The sequence below is a fragment of the Aphanomyces invadans genome (assembly GCF_000520115.1).
Source record: "Aphanomyces invadans strain NJM9701 unplaced genomic scaffold supercont1.12, whole genome shotgun sequence".
NCBI lineage: Eukaryota > Oomycota > Saprolegniomycetes > Saprolegniales > Verrucalvaceae > Aphanomyces > Aphanomyces invadans.
Window position 1 is genome coordinate 1,072,822 of NW_008580157.1, and position 27,536 is coordinate 1,100,357.

The 27,536-nt window shown below is 55.8% G+C and overlaps 13 protein-coding genes across 13 annotated transcripts; 7 read left to right on the plus strand and 6 right to left on the minus strand.

Annotated features, from left to right (window-relative positions):
• Positions 1-11: 11 nt before the first annotated feature.
• H310_06898 (hypothetical protein) lies at positions 12-1,140 on the minus strand (the record flags this gene model as incomplete). The annotated part of the gene is made up of 6 exons (XM_008872116.1): positions 12-66; positions 112-239; positions 291-391; positions 434-488; positions 531-686; positions 739-1,140. 6 exons carry the CDS (start codon positions 1,138-1,140, stop codon positions 12-14), a joined length of 897 nt encoding a protein of 298 aa, XP_008870338.1.
• Positions 1,141-1,273: 133 nt separating this feature from the next.
• On the minus strand, positions 1,274-3,625 carry H310_06899 (hypothetical protein; the record flags this gene model as incomplete). The annotated part of the gene is made up of 11 exons (XM_008872117.1): positions 1,274-1,595; positions 1,647-1,863; positions 1,908-2,083; positions 2,139-2,248; positions 2,294-2,489; positions 2,537-2,640; positions 2,687-2,782; positions 2,831-2,950; positions 3,033-3,098; positions 3,150-3,506; positions 3,557-3,625. 11 exons carry the CDS (start codon positions 3,623-3,625, stop codon positions 1,274-1,276), a joined length of 1,833 nt encoding a protein of 610 aa, XP_008870339.1.
• Positions 3,626-4,134: 509 nt separating this feature from the next.
• On the plus strand, positions 4,135-5,279 carry H310_06900 (hypothetical protein). Its single transcript, XM_008872118.1, has 2 exons — positions 4,135-4,521; positions 4,571-5,279. Exons 1-2 carry the CDS (start codon positions 4,202-4,204, stop codon positions 5,220-5,222), a joined length of 972 nt encoding a protein of 323 aa, XP_008870340.1. The 5' UTR covers positions 4,135-4,201; the 3' UTR covers positions 5,223-5,279.
• Positions 5,280-5,318: 39 nt separating this feature from the next.
• On the plus strand, positions 5,319-6,163 carry H310_06901 (hypothetical protein; the record flags this gene model as incomplete). Its single annotated transcript, XM_008872119.1, has 5 exons — positions 5,319-5,422; positions 5,656-5,724; positions 5,775-5,831; positions 5,883-6,073; positions 6,129-6,163. The coding sequence occupies 5 exons, from the start codon at positions 5,319-5,321 to the stop codon at positions 6,161-6,163; spliced, it is 456 nt and encodes a 151-aa protein (XP_008870341.1).
• H310_06902 (hypothetical protein) lies at positions 6,103-8,075 on the minus strand. The gene is made up of 8 exons (XM_008872120.1): positions 7,923-8,075; positions 7,746-7,866; positions 7,518-7,694; positions 7,358-7,465; positions 7,148-7,309; positions 6,960-7,093; positions 6,518-6,913; positions 6,103-6,472 (listed from the first exon to the last, which is right to left on the minus strand). Exons 1-8 carry the CDS (start codon positions 8,004-8,006, stop codon positions 6,338-6,340), a joined length of 1,317 nt encoding a protein of 438 aa, XP_008870342.1. The 5' UTR covers positions 8,007-8,075; the 3' UTR covers positions 6,103-6,337.
• A 158-nt stretch (positions 8,076-8,233) lies between these two features.
• On the minus strand, positions 8,234-14,121 carry H310_06903 (hypothetical protein). The gene is made up of 15 exons (XM_008872121.1): positions 14,038-14,121; positions 13,581-13,989; positions 13,476-13,535; positions 13,356-13,424; positions 12,836-13,296; positions 12,535-12,783; positions 12,285-12,468; positions 11,914-12,235; positions 11,118-11,866; positions 10,937-11,066; positions 10,694-10,888; positions 10,356-10,650; positions 10,145-10,297; positions 9,759-10,081; positions 8,234-9,695 (listed from the first exon to the last, which is right to left on the minus strand). Exons 2-15 carry the CDS (start codon positions 13,984-13,986, stop codon positions 9,674-9,676), a joined length of 3,618 nt encoding a protein of 1,205 aa, XP_008870343.1. The 5' UTR covers positions 13,987-13,989; positions 14,038-14,121; the 3' UTR covers positions 8,234-9,673.
• On the plus strand, positions 8,790-9,705 carry H310_06904 (hypothetical protein; the record flags this gene model as incomplete). Its single annotated transcript, XM_008872122.1, has 1 exon — positions 8,790-9,705. The coding sequence occupies one exon, from the start codon at positions 8,790-8,792 to the stop codon at positions 9,600-9,602; it is 813 nt and encodes a 270-aa protein (XP_008870344.1). The 3' UTR covers positions 9,603-9,705.
• Positions 14,122-14,568: 447 nt separating the features above from the next.
• On the plus strand, positions 14,569-15,227 carry H310_06905 (hypothetical protein). The gene has a single exon (XM_008872123.1). The coding sequence runs from the start codon at positions 14,614-14,616 to the stop codon at positions 15,199-15,201; it is 588 nt and encodes a 195-aa protein (XP_008870345.1). The 5' UTR covers positions 14,569-14,613; the 3' UTR covers positions 15,202-15,227.
• A 219-nt stretch (positions 15,228-15,446) lies between these two features.
• On the plus strand, positions 15,447-18,320 carry H310_06906 (hypothetical protein). The gene is made up of 5 exons (XM_008872124.1): positions 15,447-15,667; positions 15,719-16,164; positions 16,210-16,250; positions 16,294-16,405; positions 16,453-18,320. Exons 1-5 carry the CDS (start codon positions 15,478-15,480, stop codon positions 18,037-18,039), a joined length of 2,376 nt encoding a protein of 791 aa, XP_008870346.1. The 5' UTR covers positions 15,447-15,477; the 3' UTR covers positions 18,040-18,320.
• A 138-nt stretch (positions 18,321-18,458) lies between these two features.
• Positions 18,459-19,771, plus strand: H310_06907 (hypothetical protein). Its single transcript, XM_008872125.1, has 5 exons — positions 18,459-18,588; positions 18,631-18,798; positions 18,855-19,478; positions 19,522-19,599; positions 19,655-19,771. Exons 1-5 carry the CDS (start codon positions 18,542-18,544, stop codon positions 19,734-19,736), a joined length of 999 nt encoding a protein of 332 aa, XP_008870347.1. The 5' UTR covers positions 18,459-18,541; the 3' UTR covers positions 19,737-19,771.
• Positions 19,772-20,361: 590 nt separating this feature from the next.
• On the plus strand, positions 20,362-21,762 carry H310_06908 (hypothetical protein; the record flags this gene model as incomplete). The annotated part of the gene is made up of 3 exons (XM_008872126.1): positions 20,362-20,896; positions 20,941-21,071; positions 21,129-21,762. Exons 1-3 carry the CDS (start codon positions 20,396-20,398, stop codon positions 21,760-21,762), a joined length of 1,266 nt encoding a protein of 421 aa, XP_008870348.1. The 5' UTR covers positions 20,362-20,395.
• Positions 21,638-23,961, minus strand: H310_06909 (hypothetical protein; the record flags this gene model as incomplete). The annotated part of the gene is made up of 8 exons (XM_008872127.1): positions 21,638-21,877; positions 21,933-22,052; positions 22,098-22,199; positions 22,242-22,532; positions 22,581-23,210; positions 23,257-23,343; positions 23,390-23,695; positions 23,743-23,961. 8 exons carry the CDS (start codon positions 23,959-23,961, stop codon positions 21,779-21,781), a joined length of 1,854 nt encoding a protein of 617 aa, XP_008870349.1. The 3' UTR covers positions 21,638-21,778.
• A 1,188-nt stretch (positions 23,962-25,149) lies between these two features.
• Positions 25,150-26,581, minus strand: H310_06910 (hypothetical protein). Its single transcript, XM_008872128.1, has 4 exons — positions 26,395-26,581; positions 25,793-26,327; positions 25,642-25,743; positions 25,150-25,584 (listed from the first exon to the last, which is right to left on the minus strand). The coding sequence occupies exons 1-4, from the start codon at positions 26,545-26,547 to the stop codon at positions 25,466-25,468; spliced, it is 909 nt and encodes a 302-aa protein (XP_008870350.1). The 5' UTR covers positions 26,548-26,581; the 3' UTR covers positions 25,150-25,465.
• Between the last annotated feature and the right edge of the window lie 955 nt (positions 26,582-27,536).

A 27,536-nucleotide genomic window follows, 5' to 3' on the forward strand; every position in this document is an offset into this window, starting at 1 on the left:
CACGGTCGACATCAGTCCGAGTCCCCTTCGTGATACGTGCCAGCCAAGATCTTGTCTTCTTTCACTCTAGACAAGCCAAGATGTGATGGCTCAATCACTACATCGTCGTACTTTTGGTTGTTGGCACTCGAGTTGTCGTTCGAGAGGTTGTCGTTCGCAGACATGACTTCGATCGTTCGTTTCGTGGGTTTGGCCACCACAGGGCGGTACGATGGCGTCGGTGCAACGTACAGCGGGTCCTACATCATCATCGCATGATGAGCTATCAAGAAGATCGAGGGATTGCCCACCACGGAGGCCGCCGACTCGACGCGGGGAGGGGCCAAATATGGGTTGGGCAAGTCGGACCGGTTTACATGGGGCTTCCACACAGGCTCAACGAACACAGTAGCTAATGCGAGTGTAAAGAACGACTTCATGTCAAGGAACATACGTGCTGCAACGACGTTGCCTTGGCCCTCAGCCAAGTTGTGGAGCGACGTTTGCACCTGCGACAATCATGTCATGAAGATCGCTTGGCGTGCTCTTACTTCGCTCTTTTGATGCAGGAGATCGAGGCGTATCCGCTTCGGGTCGAGCTCCTTGGACACGACGACATGGCTCTGCTGCGAGTACGAATGTTTGAACGGCAGGGGCGGTGCGAATGATGGAGCGTACGCAGGCTTGTCCGAGTCCCGTTGACCAATCTATGATGGGAAGGCAAATAGTTGGGGCGGAGTGAGTCGGAGACCTGTCTACCTCTTCAAAGGAATCGTCAGACTTGCGCTTCTTGGACGGCGCGGGAAACTTGGGAACCTCTCGAGGAAACGCGAGCTTCCCTTCGTATCGATGTTGGGACTCCTGGAAGGCCTTGATCATATCGTCCAACCCAACAGGGTACGGAACCATGTCCTTCAATGCCAACGACACGTCTGTGCCCCGTGGCTTTGCACGACCAGCGACTTCGGCCAGCTCCTGCGCGGCCTTCCCAATTTTTTGGATATACGCGGCCATGATGTCTACCAATGCAGTCGTAGCACTCGGCTGGACATACTCAAAGCCAGCGCCTTTCGCTAAGATGTTCGTCACGGCCATTTGGCTTATGGCGTGCGCGAATTGCCGCGCGGACTTGCCGGTTCCGTCGTGCAGTTCGTCGGCCATGTTCCCAACTCTGTGTGGTGCGACACTTATGCGTTATCCGGATATATCCGGAATAATTCAAACGAGAGCGATCAAGGCACATGGACAACCTGGTGCTAGGAGACTGCGGTGGGATGATGGCATTACGCTGTCGCTACAACCCGATCCAGTACGAGCGGCCGTTGGGGTTATGGATCGGCCCCCACGTATCGTTGACAGCCACCGCCCATTCGTACCAGACCTTCCCTCCTCCCACTTGACGCCAGAAACACACCTCGATCTTGTCGTGCTGACGAACCAAGAGAGGTGTCCGCAGAGGGAAGAAGATGGGAAACCACGAGAACATCCCAGGGCTCAAGTCCAACGTCTCCGGGTTGATGCTAATGCACGTATCGGCGTACAGGACGCTGTCAAAGTATCCCGCCAGGCCATGGACAACACCGTCTTCGATCGCGTTAAACGTCATCTGGTGGTACCTAATCCGCCAAGTTGGGTTCCCGAATTGCGTTCACCAGGTCGGTGCATACCGCTTATTGTCGATGACAGCATTCAAGTTGGGGTGCTCAAAAGTAAAGCAAGGCTGGGGACGGGCGAAAGAAAAGATTTGATGGAGTCGCACGACGTAGGGAGTCTCGTAGCCCTTGAGGACGTTCGCATCGGCGCCTTTCACTTCGTTCCAAAGTTTGGACGACGAAATCGGGCTCACAAAAGACGTGTACTTGCACGGAATGCTGACTCCGCCCTCTGAATCACGTCAGCACTCTGTTCACGTCATGCGGAACGGATACCTCGCAGGAACGACTGCGCCCCGTCCAAACACTCGGGTGACAGTTCATTGTCGCCGAAGGATCCGAGCAGCTCGCTCACCATGATGTCAGCAGGTTCGGGTGCCTTCCACACGCGCATGTCGGACGATACAATCGTGACGTTATCCCATTTTTCCGATACTTTCATGTTGCGCAACCTGCGCACACGATGGAATGTCACGATGACGAGGTCAAACGGGGCACACGACATACGTGATCACTGCGTTCGGGTTCTTCTCAACGGCAAACATCCGAATCGTCCGTGCTGCTTTCTTTGCGGCTCTCAATGCGCACCGCACCAGCGGCCCTCGTCCGGCACCAACCTGAAGAAAGCATAATGTTGTGTCGGAAATGTCATCGTGACATACCACCATGACAACCGATTCCTTGGCTTCTGGCGTGTCAGCCAACGCTTGAGTGATGGCCACTTCGTAGCGCTCGTATTTGACGGGATCTTGCTCGAATGTTTCGTACGTTTGAGACTCCAAGTTGTCCATGAGCGGTTGCAGCGGCGCTTGGAGGTAGTCGAGGTACGGCGCCTCGAAGGCGGCCTTGGCGTCAGGGCTATGGATGCTTGGTGAGGAAGAGATCGATACACTAGCGAACGTTACCACGATGATCGAGTCGAGTAGAGATGGTCCAAGTACTGAACGTAGGGTAGGTAGCGACCGTGGTGGTATGGTCGGCCCTTGAGAAAGTATCGAATACGAGCATGCTGGGTGGGGTGTGAAGAAAAGGCCAGGTACGGCACAAGCACGTGCCTGAAAGAGTTGGAGAAAGAACCTCTGGTGCTGCTTCGACAAGGTCGGGTACCCGCTCTTGTTGGTCAGGAAGATGTTTGTCGGTATGTACACAGCCTAGAGATGGGCAGGTGTCGTCGTGTGCGCTGTTGTGTTGCCACGTACGGCAATGGGTTCTCCCAGCCAACGAGCGAGGACGGTGCGGTCGGGTAGGTCGGCTGTCACTTCGAGCGCAACCAAGATCCTGGGATTGAAGTCGCTCATCGTGCGCAAAGCATTCCATGCCTATGCCAACTCCATGACATTTCTTCATCCAAGTGGATGGACCAGATGTGATCCCATGTCAAGGAAAATCGAACGCACAAACCTTCCACGAGTCGTTGCCTTCGTCCGAGGGCTGCATGGGGACGTACAGAGGCACGAGGACCCAGAACTACGACGTGGCGTTGTATCACACACACCTGACGCGGTTGAAATAACGTACAAGCAGACCACTTTGCGCTTGCGATGCAGCTTGGTTGAGAATGCGCGCGTAGTTGGTGTTCGACCGCGCAGAATGCAGTGCAGGGGTGACCACGGCAGTCAGCGACAAGTGGGATGCCCATGCAAGTTCTTGTTTGAACACAGCTTCGGCAGTCCATCGCACATGATCACAGATCGAGTCCAGGTCAATCCACTTGGACACGTTTCCGATCACAGACGACGTCCATCCTCGCGAGTCCAGGACCAAATCCGACCGCGTTTGCGGACCGTCGCGGGAGTCCGACACACCGTTCGCGTCGCGGCGAAAGCGTGGATGGAACAGAGGCGCTGCGATAAGGGTGATGCGCTCTTCGTAGAGCTACGAGAGATATAGGAAGACGAGCCCAGGAGAATAGCGAAGCCAGTCACCTTATCGAGCTTCGAAGGCAAGTCTTGGCAGAACGACGTCTCGAGCCCGACGATCAACGATGTGGTCATTGCGTTTGGGTGGTCAAGTTCCGCTGCCTCATGTCATCCGGACAGTGCTTCAGAAAAGGAAGTGCTTTTATTGGCTATAATGGCATGCATCATGATGCTTGATTGGTTCAATTATAAAAGTCTGAGTCCAATGAATGATACCATTGTTGAATAATTTCACGTTTTAAACCAATCCAAATAGCGACGGTTTCATCCAAAAACGAACACAACTCGATCGCTCGCGACGGCGGCGTGGCGACTGTGTCCAGGTAGTATGCATGCTCAGGGTGTTTTTGAGCGAGTGTCTCATGCACATTCAGTCCTCTGTAATCGCACGAATGGCCATGCCACACAGTCCGAATGAAGTTTACCTCAATGCCACACGCGTCGATCCAGGTTCAGTGGGGGACGACAGCCTCCATCGTTCTTATTAGCATCGACAAAGGCAAGTGCATCCATGTGGCGCCCAACGGAGTCGGCAGATGCCGACTGTTTAGTGCGTCATGTGGTCCAAACGGCGGTGGGTCGTGAAACTGTCGTGGAAACGGACGAGTGGGGCACCATCTTGGTGCGCATCAACGCGCCACCGCTCGACAAATGCCAGTCCCGTCATTCCTGCATCCGCCTGGGCGAGTGCACAGCAGCATGACGACCACAACCCATCTCACCCATGCTTCCACCAACAACCCGTCGATCCTGACCGAAGAAGACATGTGGACCATCGATACGATCTTGGGCACCGAAGACCTTCTCACCCTGGATGACGATATCCAGAAAGACTTGGACTTCTTGTCCGCATCCCCCGCAATCGCTCCATCTATCCTTCCGTTGACTATCCTCACCACCCCGGATGCGCTCATGAACCATGCGTTTGCGACAGAAGAATGCTTCTCACCGCAGCCTCGGCAGCGTCCTCGGTATTTTGTAGCGGGGAGCATGAAAACCTTCTCACAAATCTCTTTGTAGCCACTCGCTGGACATGATGACGCTGGAGACAATGCCTATGGACGTACTCACGTTTGTGGACCAGCCCAGCAAACGCAAGAGCTTGGTGTCGGCGATGGTACTGCCCGTCATGAAGGCGCACCCGTCGATTCCAATCCCTCCTCGGATCAACACGACTCACATGAGCAACCAGAATCCCCTAAGTCCGACAAAATCGCCCAAAAAGTGTAAGCAGTGTATGGCTCCAGGGTGCACCCGTCGGGCGCAGTCGAACAACCGGTGTAAATCTCATGGTGGCGGCGCGCGGTGCACCGTCGCTGGTTGCGGCAAGAGCTCTCAGGGCGGTGGTCTATGCCGTGCACACGGGGGTGGAAAGAAGTGCAAGTTTCCAGGGTGCACGAAGGGCACCCAGCGTCTCGGTCTTTGCTATCTCCACGGTGGTATACGCCGATGCACGTTCTCAGGGTGTGTCAAGAAAGATCGCGGGAACGGGTTCTGCATCAGTCATGGTGGCGGAAAGAAGTGCTCGGCTCCAAAGTGCACCATGCCGGTGACGAAAGGCACGACGTGCATGAAACACGCGCCGCCACCGCCGCCCGTCGTCAAGATGGAGCCCATGCCGCCAGTGGTGCCCATGGGGTCGTTCATCGGCCGCGCGATCGCAATGCCTTGATCGGTTACTTCACCAAAATCGTTTAAGTTATATACACACGACAGTTTCATTTCGAAACCGATCAGGTCCATTTCGGAGAAGGGTTGATGCATGGCGATGCATCTACTCGAGAGCGCCCACCGCATCGAAGAGCTTCTGAGCGACGACGACAGCGGCAGCGATGCCGAGGACAAGCGATCCAACACCGCAAAAAGGATCAGGTGCGTTCGAAGGATCGTCCAGTTCACGCACGTCACCGAGAGTGTTCCCAGCGCCAACTTCAACGGCATCAATCGACACAAACAAGAAATGCAAGTGCTCGTAGCATTCGTCTTCAACGGCCCTCGGAGCTAACGCGCGTCGTCTGCGTATAGGAGACCATCGATAGCTGCCTCGGCACCGCCGTACGACGTCCTCGTCCGCACTTCAGACGACGACCGATCGCGTTGCGTAGGTCCAAGGCCGCTGTCGAGAAGGTCTTCTTCGCCGACGTCAAGCCGTTTGTGCTCGATGGAAGCGACATGTATTTATTGCAGAGGCAGTCGATCATCCGCGCGACTTACGTGCTATTAGGGAACTACTGCCACAGGACACGAGTGTTCCTGCGTTCAAGCATGTCCATGCGCAAATGTCGGTCACGACGTGCTCCATCGAATCGTCATTTCATGCATCTTTCGTCAGATTCGGCCGCAACAACAACGCCAAGCCGACGGACCCTCCGCCCCTGCCAGCATTGGCCGCCGTTCTGCCCCCCGTGTCGCCAGTCGTCCTGTCTACACAGTCATCGAGCACTCGCCCCATGTCGAGCAGTTCCATGCGGCGGCACCAACCCAAGGGATCGTGGGAGGTGCCCGAGCCCCTCACTGCCACAGGTGCGCGCTGCCCTTCGCCTATCACAACATGTCCATCGTGTTCGATCGCGTGTAGCGGATGAAGTGACAACGATTGAGGACTTCAGCTGATAAGTAACAAACGTTTCCGAGTTCGTCCAGCTTCGCCAAGGCGGCAGCAGTTGGTGGCGACGTGCGATACTCGCATCATGCGCCTGGCACTGCCATTGAGTTGGCCGGCGACGCGGGAGTCACACGTGGAATCGCAAGGGGGTTATCAAACACTGAATAAGTTACTTGGAACAGTCACGACATGAACAACGAAGTAGCACACGAGGACGCAGCTAATGACGACGAAGGGAGCGGAGGATTTGCGCAGAAAAGGTACGACGGCGACACTGGATGGGGAACGTAGTTCCCAAACGAGTCGGGCAGGGAAGTCTACAGACAACCGTCATGCCAGACAATGTGGCGCACGTGACGTACCAACGGCATGGCGTTCGGATCGTGGAGAAAGGTCGATGACACGAGGTCCATGTCGTCGTTGGTCCATCCAGAGGACGTCGACGAAGTCGAGGACGACGAGGTTGGACAGTTCTTGTAGTAGATGTCGTTGTCGTGCTGGTTGTTTTCCATCATGTCGTCGTCGAGGGGGAATTCGGCGTACAGGGGAGGCGAAGTCGGCGCCGAGTCTTCCGGGGACATGCTCATCATGACGTCGTTCTTGGCGCAGTCATCGACGAGGGACTGCAACACACTCAAGTCGGTGGCGGCGTTGTTGTTGGACGACATGTCGGCTTCATCCTTTGTGTTTCCCGTGCCTTCCCAATCCAGCGAGTTCAACATGCTCATGCACTCTTTTCCGCGGTACGGCTCCGCTGACTGTACGTTTCCATGAGCATGAAAACCATGGATCGCCCAAGGGTACCTGCGGGAGGTATGTACAATGCGGGGATAAATGGAGCACCTCCACGGCGGGCACAAATCCCCGAGGGGTAGTGAACACACCTCGCTCCGGAGTCTCTGGTGGAGATGACATCGACTGCGACCGCTTGGTTTTGCCTACAGCGCAAGCATACATGAGGACCGCGGTTGTCGCAGGCAAGTGTGCCGCACCTTTGAGAGACTTGGATTTGGAAGCGCGAGCACTGTGCGGAGTCACCATCGTGGACTTCTTGCGCGGCCAACGCGGGGTGTCACAATGTTGGATGCACCCATCCGACGGCATCGAGTTGGATCGCATGCGAAGCTTCTCCATGCCGTGGAACAGATCGAGTGCTGCATGGCAAAGGTCAATTCGACACGCATTCCGCTTCCATGACCTACATTCGTGAACAAACCCTGCTGGCGCCGAGCTGTATGCGGACATGTCGAGCATGAAGTTGACGGCGGGACGGATGGCGACGTTGTTGCAGTTGAAATAGGTCGAAACGACTATTGAGATCGGAGGGGTATGTGAGTGTGGCGTCCAGGGGCGGAGGCGAACCTCGGTCGCGATGGGACAGCGTGAGACTGCGATGCTTGAGACGCATGTGCTGCGTGAGACTTCCTTCCGAGCCGTATGCTTTCTTGCATCCTGCGTAGGAGCAGACGTACTTGCGGTCAATTTGGGCGGCGGTGCGGCGCCTGCGCTTTTTTTTCTCGCACGACATTTCTTCGTCACCTGCGGGTCCGTTCAGAAGAAACAATCTGTGGAAACAACGCGTTCACACACCGAGATGTAGGCCATCATCGTCGTGCACGCTGCAAGATGTAGGTGTGGGGGGTTCGTCGTCGCGACTCATCAGGGTGGAGCATTCGCTCGTCGCCGTGTCGGTGTCGATTTGGATTTGGAGCTGCGACCGCCATCATCGAGTCAGTTTCGCCGAGTTGCAGCTGTCTCGACTCCTACCTTTTGGTGAACCTTGAAGCGCGCGAGCTTCTCCGTGGCCGCCACCACATGCATGTTGTCTACGAGGTAGACTTGGCCGCTCATGATGGGATGTGTCGCGGCAGTCGATTGCAGAAGCGGGCGACTCGGCACTCTTGCCTTCGCCGATATCTTTCAAGTGTACCGTAGTATTCGGTCGCACCCCCCGAAAACCAACTTTTTCGAGAAAAACACGGAAAATTGACCCCAAAATACATGAAATGTCGACGAATTTCGAAAAATTGGGCCAAAATAACCCCCACGCCAGAAACGTCTGTGTATCGCATAGGTTGCATTTTTATAAGTTTTCACACAAATACCAAGTGAATACAATCAACTCGCCGGGGAATCGTGACCCATACAAATTCCAAGATATTCCAACGGCCCGACACCTTGCTACTTCAACCCGTGTTATCTGCCATCAATCTGATCGTGCTGTGCTGCCAGCGGTACTTTCTTGCCACGGGCAGCGACCTTCGCGGCTCGGCCCATGATACTTCGAGCTGGACGTGTTCGACCTTACTGGCCTGACGAAAAGAGAGGATAGCCCGCATAGCTGCCAGGGAGAGCCGCGCGATCCTGTGCCCGCTGCCACCATGGGGTGGAGGCCCAGCATGACGCGTCCGTACGCATACAGGGTGGGACCGGCAACAGGTGCCCGCGCTGAATGGTTCCAACAGCCGTGGGTGCGTGCGGTGATGGGAAGCAGGCGTCTGTGTCTTCGCACGAGCTGCTCCGCCTGGCGCAAGCGGAGCAAGCGGGAGCCTCGAGTAGCTTGGCATGGCGTGTGCGATGAGGAACGATTATCCGGATGTGTCTGGATAAGGAACTGGGAGCGAAGATTCCAACATGGCCACAGTGCAAGATGGCGTCGTGGGTGCGATGGAGGAACGCGTCGCGGACTTGTCGAGAGAGCTCCTGGCAAGGGACGAGCTGATCGTGCACCTGCAAGCGGAGAAGAGGGAGTTGCAGAGGTGGGCGGAGCGACTGCACCATCAACTCCACTCGACAGAGAACGTCACGTTCGCCGAAGCAAACAACAACGAAGTCGCCAACCTCGAGAGGGAGGTGACAGCCGCGCATGACAAACTCAAGACGTTGTCAGCACAGGTTTTGACGCAGAAGGATGAGATTTCCCGGCTGTATCGCCAAGTTTACGAGAAGGAAGGAGAAAATCAAGAGTTAGTGAGCCAGCTCCAGACACTGCGAAATGCACTCGCTGAGTTGCAGTGCCAAGCAGCGCCCGAACCACCGTCGGTCGAGCCCCAGAAGAGGTCTCCCAACGAATGGGTCGAAGACACGGCAAGGTACCCAAAGCCCCACTTTCCCATCGACTCGAAGGAAGTGCTCTACTTGGTCGGGCAATGGACCCAGAATCCGTCGAAAATCAAGTCGCTCATGACGTGGCTTGTGCACATGAGCAGTCTCGATGATACCGAATCAGATGGACCGTTCGACGGAAGAGGCAATGCTCCATCTCCGACGTTGCCTCTCGCCATCGAGCTTCCGCGCCTGCCCAACGAAGTCCGCGACGGATTCCTCACACTGGTTGTGCCTCTGTTGCGGCATCAGATGACTCGCGCCGTGCACGTGCACACCCGGCCGTACGACGCCAACCACACGGACCTTCGCATACGCGTGTCGCCAAAGGGATCGACGTAGCATTGAGCTTTAGCTTTTTCATCTTTGTGCACTATCGAACGACTAACTCTGCCAGAGCTGCAGACGGTCGCTTATGACGCGTCCAGGCCAGGACTAGGAGGGGGCTTATCCATGAGGTCACGGCTCCATGAAGGGGGCTCGAAGACAGGCACTTACTGCTGAAACGACGTCGAGAGCTGGGCCGAGTCAAAGTTGAGGTGGATCGTCGAAATCTTGCCGTCGGTCAGCTCCACAATGTCACACGACTCCTCCAGCACAACTTCACTGTTGTGGACTATACGGAGGGTGACGGCCGTCATGACGACGACGGTGCTTTCGTCCTCGTCTGCCACGACGCGCAGCACGCGGCCCTTGAGTCGCTCCACCGTTTCTTCTCGGACTTTGCAAAACTGGAGAAAGCCTTGGAAGCCGTGGTATTCGCCCCAGTACGGCACAGTCGACGGCAGGTTGGAGCTCAGGACGACGTTGGGATGCACGTACTGCCCATGCACGCCCCGGTCATGTTGACCGAAATGACAAGATCGAAGGACAGGATAACGTACCTGGCAGAGGGCATCGCCAGTGAGGAGCGGCGGCGATCGACTCGGGTCATTAAACTCCAAGTCGTCTCCAAATAACAACGCGTACAGACCCAACACAATAGCTCTCATCTGTTTGGACGACAGGCGGCCTTCGCCTCCCGTCGGAAACAGGATCTACAGCAGCATCACCGATCGGTGAGACTTGCAGTGTCGAGGGACCAACCGCACGGACCTCGTGGGCAGATTTGGGCGAGAACGGAATGCCTGTGATGGCCGAGAGGAGCTCTTGCAGCCACGTGACTTTGGTCTCTTTCGAATCGACCAACACCCAAAAGATGCCGTGGCCTTGCGTGTTGAAATGGAACGCGTGCACTTCGTGCTTGCCCGTCACGCGGATCGGAATCCCTTCAGAGACACTGGTCGGCACCACAACACCCTTGACAAGCGTTCGATGCTTGGCTTGCGTCTCTGAAATGTAATAACTCAACGTCGACACGTCCGGGCCGCGCTCCAGCACAAAGTAGTATCTGCGCCACGTGTCATCGCCCAGGAAAGGATTCGTTGCCGTACCGCTCCCACACGTGCCGCTTGCCCACACCAGGCATCCCGCTCTTGAACATGTAGCCACTCGTTGTCACAACATTGTCTTTGGTCGTGACGTGGACGCCGCCGTCATGCACGGCACACTTGGTCACGTCGTCTCCGAGTGACGTGTCGAGCACAAGCAGCGACTGGTTGTCGGGAGAGCCTTTCTTCGGCAACATGCTGATCTCAAATGTCAAAGGGGACCTTGTCAAATGAACGAAACAGTACCTCGGGCGCTTGGGACCACTCGATTCGCTTGGGGACGACGGCATCGATTGGCTTGGCGTCGTGGGCGTCATGCGTTGCTTGAGTTTGCTCAGCATGCTGTTGCCAAATCCAAATAACGTGGACGATGACCCTGCGCCAAGACAGTCCATGGGCGCGCGACAACTCGATGAAAGGCGCATACCGTTGTTGATATTGGGCTTGGTCGACGGGTTTGGTGTAGCTGTCGTTTCAGGCGGGGCAGTCGTCGTCAAGTTCATGATGTTGATTAGAGATCGTCGCGACGATGTCTTGACCGTGTTGACGTTGCGCATGACCGACGCGGCGGGGGACGAGAGGACGCTGCGGAGGTACGCCGACTTGGGCAGCGAGAGTCGACGGGCAGGCTTGGGGGTACCCGATTCCTTCGACTGGTCTTCCGTCGGTGGATCAGTCGGGTGGTCGCCGACTTCGCAACTTGCCGCAGAAGATTGCTCGGTCGTTTCGTGGACTGGCGCGGTCGACGCCGCAGCGTCAACAGCATCCGATAACCCGAGGTTGCGTTTGGTTTCGCAGTTGAGCGCATGCCACGCCGCGTGCGCAATGGCCCGTTCAACTACGACGGCTTGGCTGGGCGAAGGGCATTCGCTCACGAGCATGACCAGCATCGTGTCGTTGAGGACTTTGAAGTACGCTTTGCTGCGGTGCTGCTTCTTATAGACGTCGACAATCGTTTGGAGGAGATCGATGGATTCGCCGAAAATGCCTCGCACGAGGACACACGATCCAGACCTTGTCTGTGACTTGTCCGTGATGACAAACAGCAGCGCCGACACGACGTGGATGAGGAGCATGTCTGCGTCAGGCTTGGCTTGAAGGAGATTCAAGTACTTGGGTAACACGCCAGCTTGCACCAACAGCGAGTCGACTTCGGGGTCTTGGAGAGTCACCAGCCTACGTGACGAGGTCAGATCGCATCCCAAGAGATTCGGTCGTCGCACCGGTACAAGTGCTTGGCGATAGCGATGTCGACGGAAGTTGGGACATTCGTTTGAGTGAAGAAGTGGTTTACATATGCCGTCGTGGTGGCCCTCGCGAGCTTCTTCATGTTCGGCCACAGACTTGTCTCGGCTTCCTTCAACCCAGAGAGCTCGTACATGACAGCAGGGTTGCCGTTGGCCGGCGGGGCCACGTGACCACCGTCTTCGTCATCTTCCAGATCGTCCGAGCCGTCGGACTGCGCTTTTTTCGGATTCAGTTCCGCCGCGCGCTTGTAGCGACAGTAGATCCGCAGCAGTTCCGACACGACGTGGATGTTGAGCACTAGGCAGACCAAGGATGAGGCTCCGACTGGCCTGCCGCTTTTTCTTACTGCACGGAGCGACAATGGTCGATGGCCACACTGGCACTTGGGCAAGCTGTTCAATGGAACCGGCAAATAGTTGATCCATCAGCTTCGGTTCCTTCCCGAATTCCTCGAGAAGCATGAACTGAAGAAAGTTGTGGTAGCCTTCCGTCACTGCTTCGATGCCTCGGATTGTGCCAAATTGATCGCGCTACAAACACATTCGCTGCATGAGCCATCCGATCGCGCGAGTAGGAAAAGCCGTTGGTCTACGTACGACAAAGTACTTTGCAAGAAACTGGTTGTCCTCGCGACGTAGGAACGAACCGAGGCGGTCGGCTTGGTTTGCCTGCAGCATTTCCACCAGCAGACGGCACGCATTTTCCCTAGCGGCAAGGAGGTTGCCCACGGCAGGGGATGCTAAGTCCACGGGAAGGGTTGCGGCTTGGATCAAGAGCGGCGCGACAGCTTCCATGGCATCGTGCACACCAGTGAGGGGATGGATGCTCTCGTACGATTGCAATAGCTAGACCAAACCGTGCATGAGTACGAGATGGCAGTTTGGAGAGGACAAGTACCTTGAGCAAGAGATGCTTGATCGTCGGCATGTACAAGTGCTTGAGAAGCGCGGGAACGTAAGCTTCAAGCACGACCTGGACGTAGCCATCTTCGAGGCAGTATGCGTCATGCAATCGAATAAACGCCTTGCAGTAGAACGCGGCTTGGACTTCGTCGATTGTGTCGTTTTCCGTGAAATAGATGAAGAAGAGGCGCCACAACTCGAGCTCATCTTGCGTTTGGCAGCCAAACGTGAGCTCCTCGTTGACGGCGGCCGACCCCGACGAGCTCGACGACATGCGAAACGACTCGTACAGGTCGTCCTCTCCCGTGTACACCCGCATGATGATTTCAGAACACACAAACACGTGCTTGTAGTACCCATACTCCTCGTCCACCTTCGCGGACACGAATGCCTGGAGCGGAGCCTTTTCGTGTGAGACAGTAGTCACCTTGGGTGTCAGCGGTGGAGGTATCGAATCTAGAACGGAACATGATCACATCATGGGGGATGGAAGATCCAATTGTGTATACCTTCACCTGCAGGACTTTGGCTGACCTCGTCCTCGTCGGCAAGCGGGTCGGACGATGCCCCAGAGCCGTCGTCGACTACATCATGAATGCACTGAATGGAAGCGGAACGATGAAGAATAGAGGTACGCGAGGTGGTCGAAGTTTGTGCACTCGTTTCGTAAGGCTCCTCCGCAGCAGCAGGTTCGTCTGTGCACAGCAACTCAGAAGGACGTGACGGCGCGACGACGGTACCAAGGGGTTCCTTGATCGAGGGCTCAGCGATGATGGACGGAGCAAGCACCACGCCATTCGAGGGGGTGTGAATGAGCACAGGGGTCGAGAACACTCGCAGTACTTCCTTCACGACGTCGTACTGAAGTAGCCACGTTCGCAGGCCGCTGTCCGTTTCTTCCAGCGTGTCAAAGATAATCTCAACCTCGAGGTTCAGGAGGTGTTGGAAAGCCTTGCGCTTATCCTCCATCGCAATCAGTGTCATCACTTCGCTTTGAAATTCGCTGGGCGCTTCGCCTTCGCAGTCCGAATGGCTGCTTGTGGTGCTGTTGCGTCTGTTTCGACCGTTCTTGTCCATGAATCGCGACAAGCTGCCCGATCGACCCGAGCGGTTGGACGCAGAGCTGCTACTGTCTACATCTTCCATGACCTACACACAGACATGGTCAACACCCGTCCGAGTCCGCGGCGGGGTGACCTCTTGCCGTCGTGACGATGCAAGTGGCAGAAGCAATGTGCAAGAGGCCTGCTCGCGGTCGGCGCAATACCGTATCTGATCGAGCAGAATTTGATGTATACAAACATCAAGTGAAATTCCCTCTCGAATATGTCACCTCGTTGTGGTCGTATGGCGGAATACTTGCCCTTCCATACAAAAGCAAGCTAAATGCAGCTTACATCATATGTCGTGTGGTCGTGAAAAGTGTCGGCGCATCTCCACCTTCTGGCGTCAATGAAAAACATCCTGGCTTCACTATACTGGGGATTGCTCGGGTAACAGCCGGACAATTCTGGAGATGGATTTGTGTTGAAAGGCCATCCTATGGCGCTGCAGTACATACTGCTGCATGCGTTGAGTAGCGGTCGGAGACGCCCCGAAATGGTGACGACCGAGCCGTGGGCTTGTCGAGAGGGTGTCGAGGAACGATCGGAGAGTGGGGCCCACAAGTGTTGCAACACACCCCGGTATTGGAATATACGGATACTCCTGGCATTATCCGGATATCCCCGGGGACTGACTACAGGCGAAATCGACGGACGGGTGGGTAGAAGGATGGCCGTCCCGAGGGGGGTGTCCAAAGCAAACGAAGATCTGTGGAGCAAGTTCATCCGTCTCGAGTCCAAGCACGGCGCGTACTACCAAGTCCAGTGCAAGGCCTGTGCGGAGCATGCTCACATGCACGGCACCGAGGCTGCCATCCTGCAAGGACGTATAGAACGCATGAAAACCCACTTGACCAAGTGTCTGCACACCCTACCTGCTCAATCGCTTGGGGACGACGACGTGAGACTCAAGCGAGTCAGGCAACATGCATCAAGCGAAGGATTCGACGGACGAAGGGACTTTGACGAGAAACGGTTCAAGGGCACCGATGGCGAGTACCGGTCCATGCTGGTGTCAAAGCACATTGACACAGAGCGCCTCCGCAAGCTGGAGGAAAACCGCGAACAACTTGAGCAGCAATTGCTGCTGGAAAAGATCAAGCGCGAGAAGATCAACGCAATAAAGGAGGATCAACAATGCAAAGTTGAGCTGCTGCTTTCGCGACAAACACTGCGGGAGAAGGGAGTGCCACAAGACGAGATTGACCTCCTTCTGCCACTCACGCATTCCCAGACCTCTGCGTCCACCTTTATTTGATAAAGTTATTCCGTTCCTTCCATGCATTCTTGGTCTTACGATTTGGGACCCATGGCTATGGTGATCCGTCGGGCCGATCGTGACATCGAGTAAATTGAGGATATTCAATTTCAAAAACGAAGGAGGCGAAGTTGATTGGATAAAATAATCAAAATATAAATTTTGATTGGCTTATTAATTGCTTTCCCTCCCATAATATGTCACTTTGATTGGCTCAAGCTATCGGATAGACCATTGCCAAATTCCAAAAAATTCAAACCTGCGGGACCTGGAGGGATGGATGCAGTGAGCAGCGCGAACGACGAGGTCTTTCGGCGACACAAGAACTACTTCGCGCAGTACATTGAGTCCGATGAATCGAACCTTCCAGACAAGATTCGATCCCTCGCGGAAACGGAGGGCGGTGCCAAGCGGCTCATGATCGACCTCAATGTCCTGCGTGTCTACGATGGTTTCTTCACGAATGGTTCGTCTTGCTGAACTCGATCGAAGCCTTCTCACTGACACGTACTGATAGGGAATGACGAGGCCAATATTGTGACCAGGTTACTGCAGCAGCCTTCCGAATACTTACCTCCTCTGGAGGATGCTGTCAGGGATGCCGTGGTAAATGCCCAGAACTCGTACAACCCGAAAGCAGCAGTAAATGTTGACGTGAGTCAAGTCGAAGTGGGCCTTGAAGGGGATTTCGGGGCTCACTTCATGACTCCCCGTGGTCTCGTTGCGTCATTTCTGTCCCAATGTGTCTGTGTTCATGGTATCGTAACCAAGTGCTCCGCCGTCCGCCCCAAAGTCGTCAAGTCGGTCCATTACTGCAAGGAAACCAACTCGATGATGTCTCGCGAGTACCGCGACCACACATCTCTCACAGGGGCTCCCACCACAAGCGTATATCCAACCAAAGACGAGAACGGAAACCTGCTCGAGACTGAGTTTGGTTTGTGCCAGTACAAGGACTATCAGGTAATCTCTGCACCCTGCTTCGCGCCATTGTCACCATTGATTTAGGTACTTACCATCCAAGAAACACCAGAGACCGCTCCCCTTGGGTACGAACTTTGACCCTTCCCCATCCTCATGCATAGTCGTTAGGCAGCTTCCGCGGTCGTGCGATGTGATGGTGGAAGCCGATCTAGTCGATAAATGCAAGCCCGGAGATCGCATCCACGTTATCGGTGTCTTTCGAGCGATTGCATCTCAAACTGTACGGCCCTTACACTCCTCGGCCCCCCATCTGAACGACCTTTCCAGGCGGCGTCCTCGTCAGGTGTGTTCAAGACCGTGCTGCTGGCCAACAACATCCAGGTTTTGGGCAAGGAAGTTCACGGGATAGTCATGACGACGGAGGACGTCATGCACGTGCGCGAGTTCGCCAAGCGAAGCGATGCCATGGAGATTTTGTCGCGGTCCATGGCTCCGTCGATCTTTGGCCATTCTGCCATTAAGCAAGCGCTGCTCCTTCAACTGCTCGGTGGCGTTGAGAAGAACTTGGAGAATGGAACGCATCTCCGTGGAGACATCAACGTGCTTATGGTGGGCGATCCATCCACGGCTAAGTCACAGCTGCTTCGATTCGTGCGGAACTTGGCGCCGTTGGCTGTCAGCACAACCGGTCGAGGCTCGAGTGGAGTGGGTCTCACTGCCGCAGTCACGCTCGACCCCGACACAAAGGAGAAACGACTAGAAGCTGGCGCGATGGTCTTGGCCGACCGAGGCATCGTGTGCATTGACGAATTTGACAAAATGGGCGAAGCTGACCGCGTCGCGATTCACGAAGTCATGGAGCAGCAAACCGTCACGATTGCCAAGGCTGGCATCCATGCCACGTTGAACGCCCGATGCAGTGTTCTGGCTGCGGCGAACCCGGTGTACGGCCAGTACCAGAAGAACAAGCGGCCACAGGAGAACATTGGGCTGCCCGACTCGCTCCTGAGTCGTTTCGATCTGCTCTTTGTTGTGCTGGACTCGCTCGATCGACATGCCGATCGGATGATCAGTGACCACGTCCTAAGGAACCACAGATATGTTGTCGCTGGGGAGGAAGGCCGACCGATCTCGTTCAACACGACCGAGATTTGGGCAGACAAAGAGACCACCACAACGGAAGCCACGTCAATCTTCCAGCCCTATGACCCGCTGCTGCACCCCAATTCGAACAAGGAAAGTGTTCTGACCGTGCCCTTCCTCAAGAAATTTATTCATTACGCCAAGACCCGACTTCCTCCCGTTTTGACCGAGCCAGCTCGCGACCTTATCTCGGAAGGATACGCCGCCCTTCGTAGCCAGCAAACCCAGCGAACGCTGCCAGTGACCGCACGTACGCTGGAAACCCTCATTCGTTTAGCGTCTGCCCATGCCAAAGCTCGGTTGAGCAAGTACATTGAGCTGGCAGATGCGACGCAAGCTCTCAACCTCATGAAGTACGCGCTGTACCATGAAGTGTCGTCCGAAGGTGGAGTGTCATCTGTGCCGGTGGTGGAAGAGGAGCCTGTCGACGAAGAAGAGGCAGCAGTCGAAGAAGCTGTTGATATGCCGCAGCCGCCACCTGCCAAGCGCACCAAGGTGTCCCAGGATGTCGAACCTGTGGAATCCAACGACAAGATGAACTTGCGAGAACGAGTGACGGCCTATTTGAGTCAAATCACAAGCGACGAGAGCGAGGAGTCAATGGGCCAGCAAATTCATGTCAAGGACTTGTTGGCCGCAGTCAACAAGGGCCTGCGCGGCGCCAAGAAGGCCAACAAGCAGCAACTCGGTGTCGTGCTCATGGCTCTGGAAGAAGAGAACAAGCTGATGTACCTGCGAGACGGCGACGACCCGTACATCGTTCTAGTCTAGAGAATGTGGTCGAAATCTGTATTAATGCATTTATTGTATCATGGCACTTCAGACGTCGAATGACGCTGCGGAGCGTTGAGTGGAGTGTCGATGCACACAGAATCGTTCAACGCCACAGTTGCAATCTCCATGTACGCTTCCATAGAAGTAATCGGCTGGAAGTGAGCCATTCCACCCGTCTGACTTCCATCTCCAGTCGGCATCTTTTTCTCAAAGGCGGCATCGCAGGTGAACCAACGGCGCCATGACGCGGCGGTGGCGCTGCATGTTTCGACTCTATAGCGAAGTCGACTGGGGTTTTGAAGACTAGCCAATCAACCGTCGTTACTGCCAAAGAGAGCGGTTTGATTGGCTCAAATGGGAATAGCCAATCAGGTCGATTAAAGAATAGAGCCCACCAATCACAGACTAGACCTACCCTCTGCCAGACACAGAATAGCGGGAGAGCCGCGCCACGTTGGCGGACATCTCGGGTCAGTACCAAAGAAGTCGCCCAAGGAGCATGTCATTCGTCCGTGCAATTGTCCGTCAGTTCAGCGGCGACTCCAGGTTGCCTGAAGTGAACACTGCATGAGTAAACCCTCTGTGTAGCATTGAGACCATAGACCAGAAGTTGGAAGCAGAACGTCTGCAACGGCTGGAACTACTCAAGGTGCAAAAAGAAGTTCGCCATGCAAATGCCATGTATCGTGGGGGAGGCAGCACGCTCCAAGATGATTTGTTGCGCCGATCGCATGCGACTGGCCAACGACATGAGCGGTACAGTTGTTGAATGAGGTGTTACCCAAAGGTTGCCTGAGCTGTCGCGTGACTAGAATGCGGCAGGACTCGAACGAATGGGAGACCCGATCGCGAGAAGGATCGTATGAAATGATATCTCGGAATGGGTCGTTTGACTTTTGCGAGGATGCTGAACCAGATGTGGAACCACACGGAGAACCTTGCTTTGTTGTCATCCACCCACCTGTCTTTGTCGATGCGGACCAGACTGCGGACGACCAAACGCGTACGGTGCGGGAAGACAAAGGTGTGGGGATCGATGCGACGGCTGCATTAGTACAGCCCTTTGTTGAAGATCTCATCGACGGAGCTGTGGCGCAGTGCGTTTTGACGAAGGCCGTCAAGGCTTGTGCGGTCGACTACACAAATACATGGCTTGCCGTTGGATCATCGAACCGTGCAATCCGGTCCACCCTCGCCATTCAACTTGTTCGGTCTAGCATAGACAGTGCCATGGCGACTGTGGCAAATCAGCATCGAGAGGCGACAGCGATGGCGGCAGAAGACGTGACAATGCGTCATAAGCAAGTCAAGGCTGCATCTCCAGTCAACGCCGACTTTGAAATCAAATGTCGGCACACTGCCTTGGCGACGGAAGCGCTCGCTGCATTCTACGCCGCCCGAGCGCAGAAGAAGCTCCTGCGATCCCAAGCCAACAGGTGCCGCCGTTGAGCGTCCTACGTTGTTAAATTGGTGGTGTAGAGGCGCCGAAGCTCGCAAGCTGCGCGAGATGTCTGCTCCCACAAGCAGTTGGGCCAAGGTGCTCCAGCTCATTGACGAGTACGTGTTGACCAATGCATGCACGAAATGGGCTACTTGATGACAGTGGAGCTAGCCCTACCGCGCACCCGTCGTACGGCTCGATGCAGGCCCCCGTCTCGCGGATGTTTAATGTGTTGCGCACGAGCGCGGCGTGAAATGTCATCTTGTCAATATTACACGTTGGATTGCCTTTCTGGAACGTTCGGCGAACGTTCGTCGCTGTACGAATGGCGCCGTGTCGGGGAATTGCCGGGCGAAAGGGTATTTGCCCATCAAACATGGAAAAAGTCTCGTGCAGCGCGTGGTCTGCAGCAGCAGACCATACAATCCTCGACGAACGATGGCACACCTGGTCTTCACGGGCCAGTGACGAGGAAAGTTCCGCCACGAATCGTGAGGACAGAACGTTCGCTCCATCGTCCGTTCGACGACTTCTCTAGGGCTCCATGACGCTGATGTCCTGCTAGGTTGATTTATCACACGATATCATTTCACGCTCGTGGTTTTCAATTCCATCGTCATGTTGTCGTCCCCTGGGCTACGTTGTCTTCCGTGGTGGGTGGCCCGTGTGCGTTTCCGATTTCCATCAGGATGCGACGTGCATCGAAGCATGCTCGACGTGGCCTTCCCACGAGGACCGTCGTCGCCAAGCCACGAAGTGTGCAAGTTGTCAACGACTGTAATGACACCCCATCGACGACGACCGGTTGAACAGGTTATATGTCGGGTATTTGGCTCGTCGGGTTGACGAACCGTCGACTTGCTGATGACACACTTCATCTGGGTCCGCGCTGCCAACGGCGATGTCGTTCGCATGCATTTGGCAAAGAGCATGGCGATCAGCACACCACGACACTCGCGACGCCGTCAACTGAGCCCCCTCGGCCAGTCTTCGAGTACTCACGTCAACTTTCCCACGGTCGCGATGACATCGCAAGAGGAAAACTACCTCGTCGCTCAAGCCACGCGCCAGCACGAAGCTCTCCTGGCCAAGCACCACGACAACCTGCACACGTTCAGGACGCTGGAGGCACTCGTGGACAAGGTCGAAGTGTGCCGCACGATCCAAACATGGTCAAACGTCATCCCTTTTCGCGCCAGGATCTGCATGGCGGCGACACTCGAGGAAGTGTACTCGCTCGTAGCCAACCTTACGGACGACGACATCGTCAGCACGGTGGCCCACTCGGACGAGCTCGCCGACATGAAGCTTCTCTACGACATCCCTGTCAATGAAGAAAAGCACGTCGCAGTCCGGTGGTTTGCCCTCAAGCAGCCAAAGCCACTGGCTATCCGCGACTTTTGCGTGCTCGAGGTGCGCTCTCATGCGCTGAAAATTGCTCATGACCAACGCTGTAGATGCAAGAAGAGCTCGTGGACTACGCCGGCCGGCGTGTGTTAGCTTTATCAACGCACTCGACCCACTTTGACTGGTGTCCCGACATGAAATCCACTTTGGGGTATATTCGCGGCGACATCCTGTCCTCCGGGTACGTCCATGGAGCATTTCCGCCAGTCCATCGCGCTCAAGAACAATGTGACTGTAGCCTCATCTGCACCGAATCGGACGAGCCTGGAATGGTCGAAATCCATTACTACGTTGACATGGACTACCGCGGCGGCGCCCTCCCGATGTGGCTCTACCGACTGCGCATGAGACATCATGTATCCGCACGTCTTTCGCACCTCTACACCCGCGTGCACGAGCTCCGGCTGGCCGAATGCATCTCGACGTCGTACGTGCCGCTCGTCCCAAAAAGTACGCGACGGCACTGCCGGGGCTGCACCAAGACATTCCACGTCCTCCGTCGAAAATGCCACTGCCGCAACTGCGGCGACGTTTTTTGCTGGAGCTGCACACACGTTTGGAAGCTCGAGCACTTCAAACAACCCCAGCGTGTCTGCCGGGGGTGCTCCGACCACGTCAATGTTCGAACGACAAGTCGGCGTGGCGCGACGTCCGGCGACGTGCCTCTCAAGTCGTGCAGATCACAGGACCTGCGGTCCATGCGGTCCAACTCCAAGTGGGATGCGTCCAAATGGGACCTGTCCAGCCGTTGGGGGCTCCTCGACACGGGACGGACGAGCGACGTGTCGTCGCCGGTCTTCCTCGTTTGCCCAGAGCCGTCCGAGTCTCTCACGTCCGCGATCCTCCAAGTCGAAACGATGCTCGAAGAATGAGGAAATACTCGTGAAATTAACTTAACCATGCCATGCGGTGGCGATCATCTGCGGGCTTCAGGACAGTCACGACTTCGGCCTTTGGCGGCGGGAACTCTCGAATGTACTTGAGCTTCTGCGGTCACATCCATCGTTGGCTACGTTTCGGAGTTGGGGGAGGAGGACTGTACCGAGGTGGCTTTCGTCGACGAGGAGGTGCTCGTGGTGCTCGAAGACGGCGCGTTGACGAGGAGGGCGCCGATCGCCGTGGATGGCCGCCGCCTGTGGCTTGGAATCTCGAGAACTCCCACCTACGTCCGAATGAGATGAAACGTGATGGAGGGCACGTGGTCCACCGAATCGCCGTGGGTTACGTATTGGTCGCGGGGCTGAGGTCGCGCGTTGGGTGTGTCTGCTCGCAGAGGCGACACACGAACCCGGACAGCAGGGCTCGCGGACTGCTTCTCTGGTAAGGGCCCACATTGAGATGGAATCCTTACCTTGAAGCGAACGGACACATTCTTGTCACTTGGGTGGGTCAAGGTCGGGGTGGTGCGGGTGTTGGTCGTGTCGCAAGTGAGTGTGCCGTTTTGCGGTGGATGGAGCGACGGATGGGGCGGTCGCAACTCCGTCGTGGACTTCGAATTGTGCAAAATATCGTCTTGCAATGCCGTAGCTGGATCGGGCATGTTCGGAAGGGTCAGCGATCTCAGCACGACCTTGTTTGGCCCATCCCAAACGACACTACTCGATGGGTCCGACGACGCTGCCACGACATTGCGGAGGTGATTCTATTCGTAGCACCTTTCATCAGGTCACCCCTTGGATAAGGTTCTGACCTGGAATCCGAGGCGGGACATGGCTGCCATGTTTTCCCGTCGATGGGGACCAAGAAACTTGGCATTTCCTTGGACAAGCGATACGCCAGGGTTGAGTTCGATCGTCTGGGCGAATGTTTCTCGCTGGAACTCCATCACGTGCGGCTGGTACGCGGCCGCCTTGTCCTGCTTCAGTTCCCCTTTCAGAGACGCTTTCTCGTAGAACCAGCTCGACTTGGTGACGGGGGCCGCTTTCTTGGGCGATTTCCCGTCTGCACCCGTCGCGTACCGACGTCGGAATCGAGCGGGTTTGTCGTCGGATTGGGGAAGGCGCGATGGGACGCTGTCTTTGTCTTTCGTGTTGGAAGGGCTCGAAAGGAGGAGGAGGAGGGGGTCTTGGCTTGACACAGACTCGTCTGGAATCGTCCGCACAGTGTCAAGGGTCGTGACGGGGGCGTCATCGATCGTCATGTCGGGGGCACCACCTTCATGATCCCCCACAACGGGTTCCGACACCACGGACGTCTCGGTAACGTCGTACTCGCGCTGCCCGAGCGCTCTTCGGAGCACGGATACTTTGCCCCACTTGGCTTTTTTCTGCTTACTCGACGCCAGCTCCGTCATGCACTTGATACGCCACGCTTTCGTCTCCTGCGCACGCGGTCATGACGGCCAAGAAGGAGCAAGACAGACAAACCTTGTCGAAATAGTCGACTTTGGCTGGAATTCGAAACACCATGGGTTGTTCTTGGAGATGCAACGCGTCAGATGACGTGGACCCTTTCTGCTCGCAGATGTGACGGACAATGCTTGCGCGGCGCAAGACGTACCCTCCTGGCGAGTGTGGGGCCCGTCCCTCCGGCGGCAGCGTTCCGTGGCGGCAAGGACTTTTCGGACATGGATCGAATGCTCGTGGCGCGTTGGATGGGGGCGCCGTTCGGGCATTCGTACAGGCGTTGGGGATGGGCACTGATTGCCTTCTTGGGCAGGGCTTGCACCGCGTGCCTGTCGACCGAGTCTGCGCTTGGCTCGTCTTCGGAAGGATCGACAACAACGACGGCGTCGTAGTCGATGTAGCACCCCATTCGAAGCGTGGCAATGATGCTGGACGCCATGGCTTCGATCCCAAAGTGCATCTGGAATCACTCGGTCACGGCAACGTGCTGATGGAGCCACCATGTACCTGTTTCGCGAGCCGGTCGCATTGTATGTGAAACAGGAACGTCTCGTCAAGCAGACACTCGATGGTGTCCAGGATCAACGCTTCCGTGTCTTCCATTGGCGGGACTCGATGAATGGGCGCAGCTGCGATTACCGACGCCACGACAGCCGCCGTCGCACTGAGCTGACTTTTCTTCTCCGCCTTCTTTGCATTCGACGGAGCCGCGGATGCCTTCCTCATCGCTGATTGCCGCCGACCCGACACGAAACGCGGCAGTTACGATTTCAGCACCAGTTTCGACGTGCAACACGTCCAATTGTGACCACACCGTCATGGAGCGATGGGGAACGCGAGCCGCGCCATGGCCAAGTTCCCTGCGTAGGGGCCAAGAGTCGCCATATTGTCGCTGGTGGGGTGCAGACCAGCGATGCCTGCTGTGTCGGGCGACCTGGGTGGTGCGTTGGATAGCACGATCATGAGAAAAAAGTATTTTCGTTAGGTTGAATCGAGCGAAATACTACATGTACTCCATGCGTCCACTCCGTGTTACAAGGGGTTGGAGGTAGCACCGTATATTGAGCTGGTTCAGAAGCGGTTGGCAATCGATTGCGTTGTTTGAATGCTTCATCCCATCATGCTCGTCCACAAAGCCCAAACCTCGTATCGTACGCTGCCCGTTGTGTCGGGGTTCATCGGAAGGAATGTCTGCCCTTGATGTGTCGGAATCCGCAGGGAGGAGTAGAGTCCACGAACGTTGGGACAACAAACCGATGCGCTCTCCAACTGACCTGTGAGCTAAAATCCCCCTTGCTGGTGACCGCGGCGCAAAGTTCATGGACCGCGGGATGAGGCGCATGGGGTTGGACATGATGGCAAGCCTCGTGGTTGACCAGAAAGCGTTGTGTTGCTGCCGATCACGTGATGATGGAGCTGTGTCACTTCGCTGGGGTGCTGGAATGGACTCCTCTTTTCAAGGCCTGTCACTCCGCAGTACGTAGCCCCACACCGGTTCATTCGTCCATACCAAATGCATGCGCCGCCGTCGACGGTCAAGAGCGGGCTTACATGCCACATGCGCGATTTATCGTGACGCGCTGTGTGTCGTGTGCATTCGTGATGGCCGCGACGAGCAAAGAGCGTTGGCAACGATAGTCCGAGAGCATTCAACCTATGAACAGAACGTTGGGAGAGCAGCTTGCTGTCCGTTGTCCTGATCGGAAACTCCATCACAGAATTTGTACAAAAGTGATCCCAACCTGATGGATTACCAGGCCCTGTCATCCGCCGAGATGACGTGTCGAACCGAGGAATGGAAGGATGGACGTCGTGGAAGCGGGTGATGCCAGCACCCGTCGGCAAGTTCGAGGGGAAGCCAGCGCTGCAACTCGGCACGAACAACGCGTGCCTGAAGATCGTCTCGGTCACCGGGAATGCCATGTTTGGTGTGCCCTCCGCCACCACAACCAGGTGAATCGAAAACACAAAGGCCGAGTGGCCGAGACTCTCGCTCAACCGCTCGAATCTTGCCGATGTCGTCATGAGAGAAAAGACCGTTGGAATGGCCTCCATGCCCATCTATTCTTCATCTCGACGTCACACAGTGTGGCCTGGAGCACCGCCGTCGTGCCGCGCTTCCTGTCGGGGGCGTCCGCAGTATGGATGGCAAGAAGTGGCAGCGTGGCGCACACTCGTCAACTGTCCATCGCGAGGGTCGTCTACATTAATCTATACTGGTACATGTTGTCTATGCAAACGCCTTTTCAAAGTGGGCAATCAACTGTTGGGCAATCCAGAACGAAAAGACGAGCTTGGGGCCGACCACGCCGAGCTTGGGCACCAATCCCTTGAACAACGCTCCAGGGCCTACACCATAAAGTCAGCCATGATGCTATGATGCTCGAGATAACGAGCAAGCAGCACCTTCGTTCTTGAGCAAGTTGCTGACCACTTGCGCACCGCTTTCGGGCGAGTCGAACGCACGCGACTGAATGCGGGTCTTGATCACATCGAGAGGTTGCGCCACTACAAGGTTACGACGTTAGCCGTCCACTTACAAAAAATTCCAACGCACCAATGATACTGGACGAAGCACCGGCGATGGATGCGACGAAGTTCTGGAAGAAGGTCGCGTCGTTGTAATTTTCCAACCCAAACAAGTATTCCTTGGCAGCGGCAGATCCACCGAACAAGGCGAACGAACCGGGGGCGTTGCGCGCGGCCGTCCAGCCGGCACCACGGTACAAGGCCAAGCCTTCCGTCTTGAAAATGTCCAAAACACCACGACCGGCGATGGCAGCAGGGTTGGTTTGGGCGCGAATCTTGAGCACGTCAAGAGGCAAAAGGGCAATTTCACCGATACCAATCAACGATCCGGCGGTCGCGTGCATGAACGTCTTGGCGTGCGAATCGCCGAACAGGTTCACGAACGTTTGCTTGTGGTGCTTGGTAATGTAATCCTTCACCACGGGTTGACCGCCGAATTTGTAAATGCGTTGCGAAATCTTGTACCCGGCAGCAAAGCCCACGCCAGGGAAGAGCGAGGCATAGCGCTGACCAAGCGGCTTGGTGGCTGCGTCACGAAAGATCACTTGGGTGAGGGTCAAGTCCTACATGGAATAGGATGTGTTATCACCCTAGCAAGGCAAAAATCGTTTTCCAAGAAGAGGCACGCACCGAGCTCTTGTTGGTCATGAGGCGCTTCGCGACCGTGTCCACAGGGTGAAAAATCGCGAGCTCGAGGACACCCGACGCGGTGGAGCCCAAGAGGCGCGCGGCCACTTGGCCCGCCGAGAAGTCGGCACCGGACTTGTTCTGAATGGCAACCATCGGAGAATTTGAAAATGGGCCGCATGTGACACAGACCATTCAACCAATTCCTTTCCACCAACGGTGGCCAGACTCGACAGTATACTGAAAGAAAGTCAAAATTCCTGGGCCACTCGACGTCGACATACATATACGAAGGTTTCGAAGGGGCGTGATCGGTTATCCGGATGATGGATGTCTACGACCACCATTTTCTTAGATATAACATGAACCATTGCCATGGCATCATCAGTGAGGTGGTCGTCGTGGGAGGGCAGAGAGACCACCAAGTTCGACCGATGGGGTCCATGGATGGAGGCGACGTTGAGTATACAATGGCGCATGGCGATGCAACAGTTGAAGTCTGCCGATGTGGCGGGCACAAAGAACCACCACGTCCTCGGCACGGTGTGGAAGGGGGCACTCATCATGATGGCAGACTGTGTGGAGGAGGGCAGACAGCCAGGTGACACAAGCTTCTCCTGAGGAGACCATCGCCACGACGGGGCCATACGACCGACGCAAGTTTGTGCTGAGGAGATTACCATTCCTGCTGAAGCATCCACTTGCCGTCCATGAAATTTTCGAGGCGGTGGCGACCAGTCCACGTAAGATGTCTGCTGTCTCAAAATCGCATGATAGTGCATATGGACTCGATGTTGGTCATCTGACCTCGGTTCCTGAACGAATGAGCGCCAGCGGTCTTACTTCAGACGACCGAGGAAGGCGTTGGTGGTGTGCACTCTCCACTTGAAATGAGTTGAATCGACATGTTCAAGAGAATCTAGGAATGCGGCAATTTGCAAGCAGCAGGAGCAAGAGCTCGGTCGGTGCCTGTGCAATCCACCCTCAGGACGTGTCCGTCGCAACGTAGGAATGCAATATGGCTATTTTGTCCAATTGTACGCCAGGAGTTGTCGTGCGATCCACAAAATCGCCGGAAAAAACCATATTGACCAATGAAAAGAGTTCGGAGGGTAGAGTAAAAAAGGCACTTCCACCACCAAGAC

Bases quoted from the DNA above. Each gene is read 5' to 3' on its own strand.
- H310_06900 (XM_008872118.1), top strand. From the start codon at position 4,202: ATGCCAGTCCCGTCATTCCTGCATCCGCCTGGGCGAGTGCACAGCAGC. The intron at 4,522-4,570 runs GTATTTTGTAGC...ATCTCTTTGTAG, and splicing joins CAGCCTCGGCAGCGTCCTCG to CCACTCGCTGGACATGATGA.
- H310_06902 (XM_008872120.1), bottom strand. From the start codon at position 8,006: ATGAGCGGCCAAGTCTACCTCGTAGACAACATGCATGTGGTGGCGGCC. The intron at 7,310-7,357 runs GTAGGTCATGGA...TTTGCCATGCAG, and splicing joins AGCAGGGTTTGTTCACGAAT to CACTCGATCTGTTCCACGGC. The intron at 6,473-6,517 runs GTACGTCACGTG...GGTTGTCTGTAG, and splicing joins ATCCGAACGCCATGCCGTTG to ACTTCCCTGCCCGACTCGTT.
- H310_06903 (XM_008872121.1), bottom strand. From the start codon at position 13,986: ATGGAAGATGTAGACAGTAGCAGCTCTGCGTCCAACCGCTCGGGTCGA. The intron at 12,784-12,835 runs GTACTTGTCCTC...GGTTTGGTCTAG, and splicing joins TCAAGCATCTCTTGCTCAAG to CTATTGCAATCGTACGAGAG. The intron at 10,889-10,936 runs GTACTGTTTCGT...ATTTGAGATCAG, and splicing joins AGTGGTCCCAAGCGCCCGAG to CATGTTGCCGAAGAAAGGCT.
- H310_06905 (XM_008872123.1), top strand. From the start codon at position 14,614: ATGGCCGTCCCGAGGGGGGTGTCCAAAGCAAACGAAGATCTGTGGAGC.
- H310_06906 (XM_008872124.1), top strand. From the start codon at position 15,478: ATGGATGCAGTGAGCAGCGCGAACGACGAGGTCTTTCGGCGACACAAG. The intron at 15,668-15,718 runs GTTCGTCTTGCT...ACGTACTGATAG, and splicing joins CGATGGTTTCTTCACGAATG to GGAATGACGAGGCCAATATT. The intron at 16,251-16,293 runs GTACGAACTTTG...CATAGTCGTTAG, and splicing joins CCAGAGACCGCTCCCCTTGG to GCAGCTTCCGCGGTCGTGCG.
- H310_06907 (XM_008872125.1), top strand. From the start codon at position 18,542: ATGTCATTCGTCCGTGCAATTGTCCGTCAGTTCAGCGGCGACTCCAG. The intron at 18,799-18,854 runs GTACAGTTGTTG...TCGCGTGACTAG, and splicing joins ACTGGCCAACGACATGAGCG to AATGCGGCAGGACTCGAACG. The intron at 19,600-19,654 runs GTACGTGTTGAC...CAGTGGAGCTAG, and splicing joins GTGCTCCAGCTCATTGACGA to CCCTACCGCGCACCCGTCGT.
- H310_06910 (XM_008872128.1), bottom strand. From the start codon at position 26,547: ATGGTTGCCATTCAGAACAAGTCCGGTGCCGACTTCTCGGCGGGCCAA. The intron at 25,744-25,792 runs GTGCGTTGGAAT...GTAACCTTGTAG, and splicing joins TGCTTCGTCCAGTATCATTG to TGGCGCAACCTCTCGATGTG. The intron at 25,585-25,641 runs GTGCTGCTTGCT...TTTATGGTGTAG, and splicing joins CAACTTGCTCAAGAACGAAG to GCCCTGGAGCGTTGTTCAAG.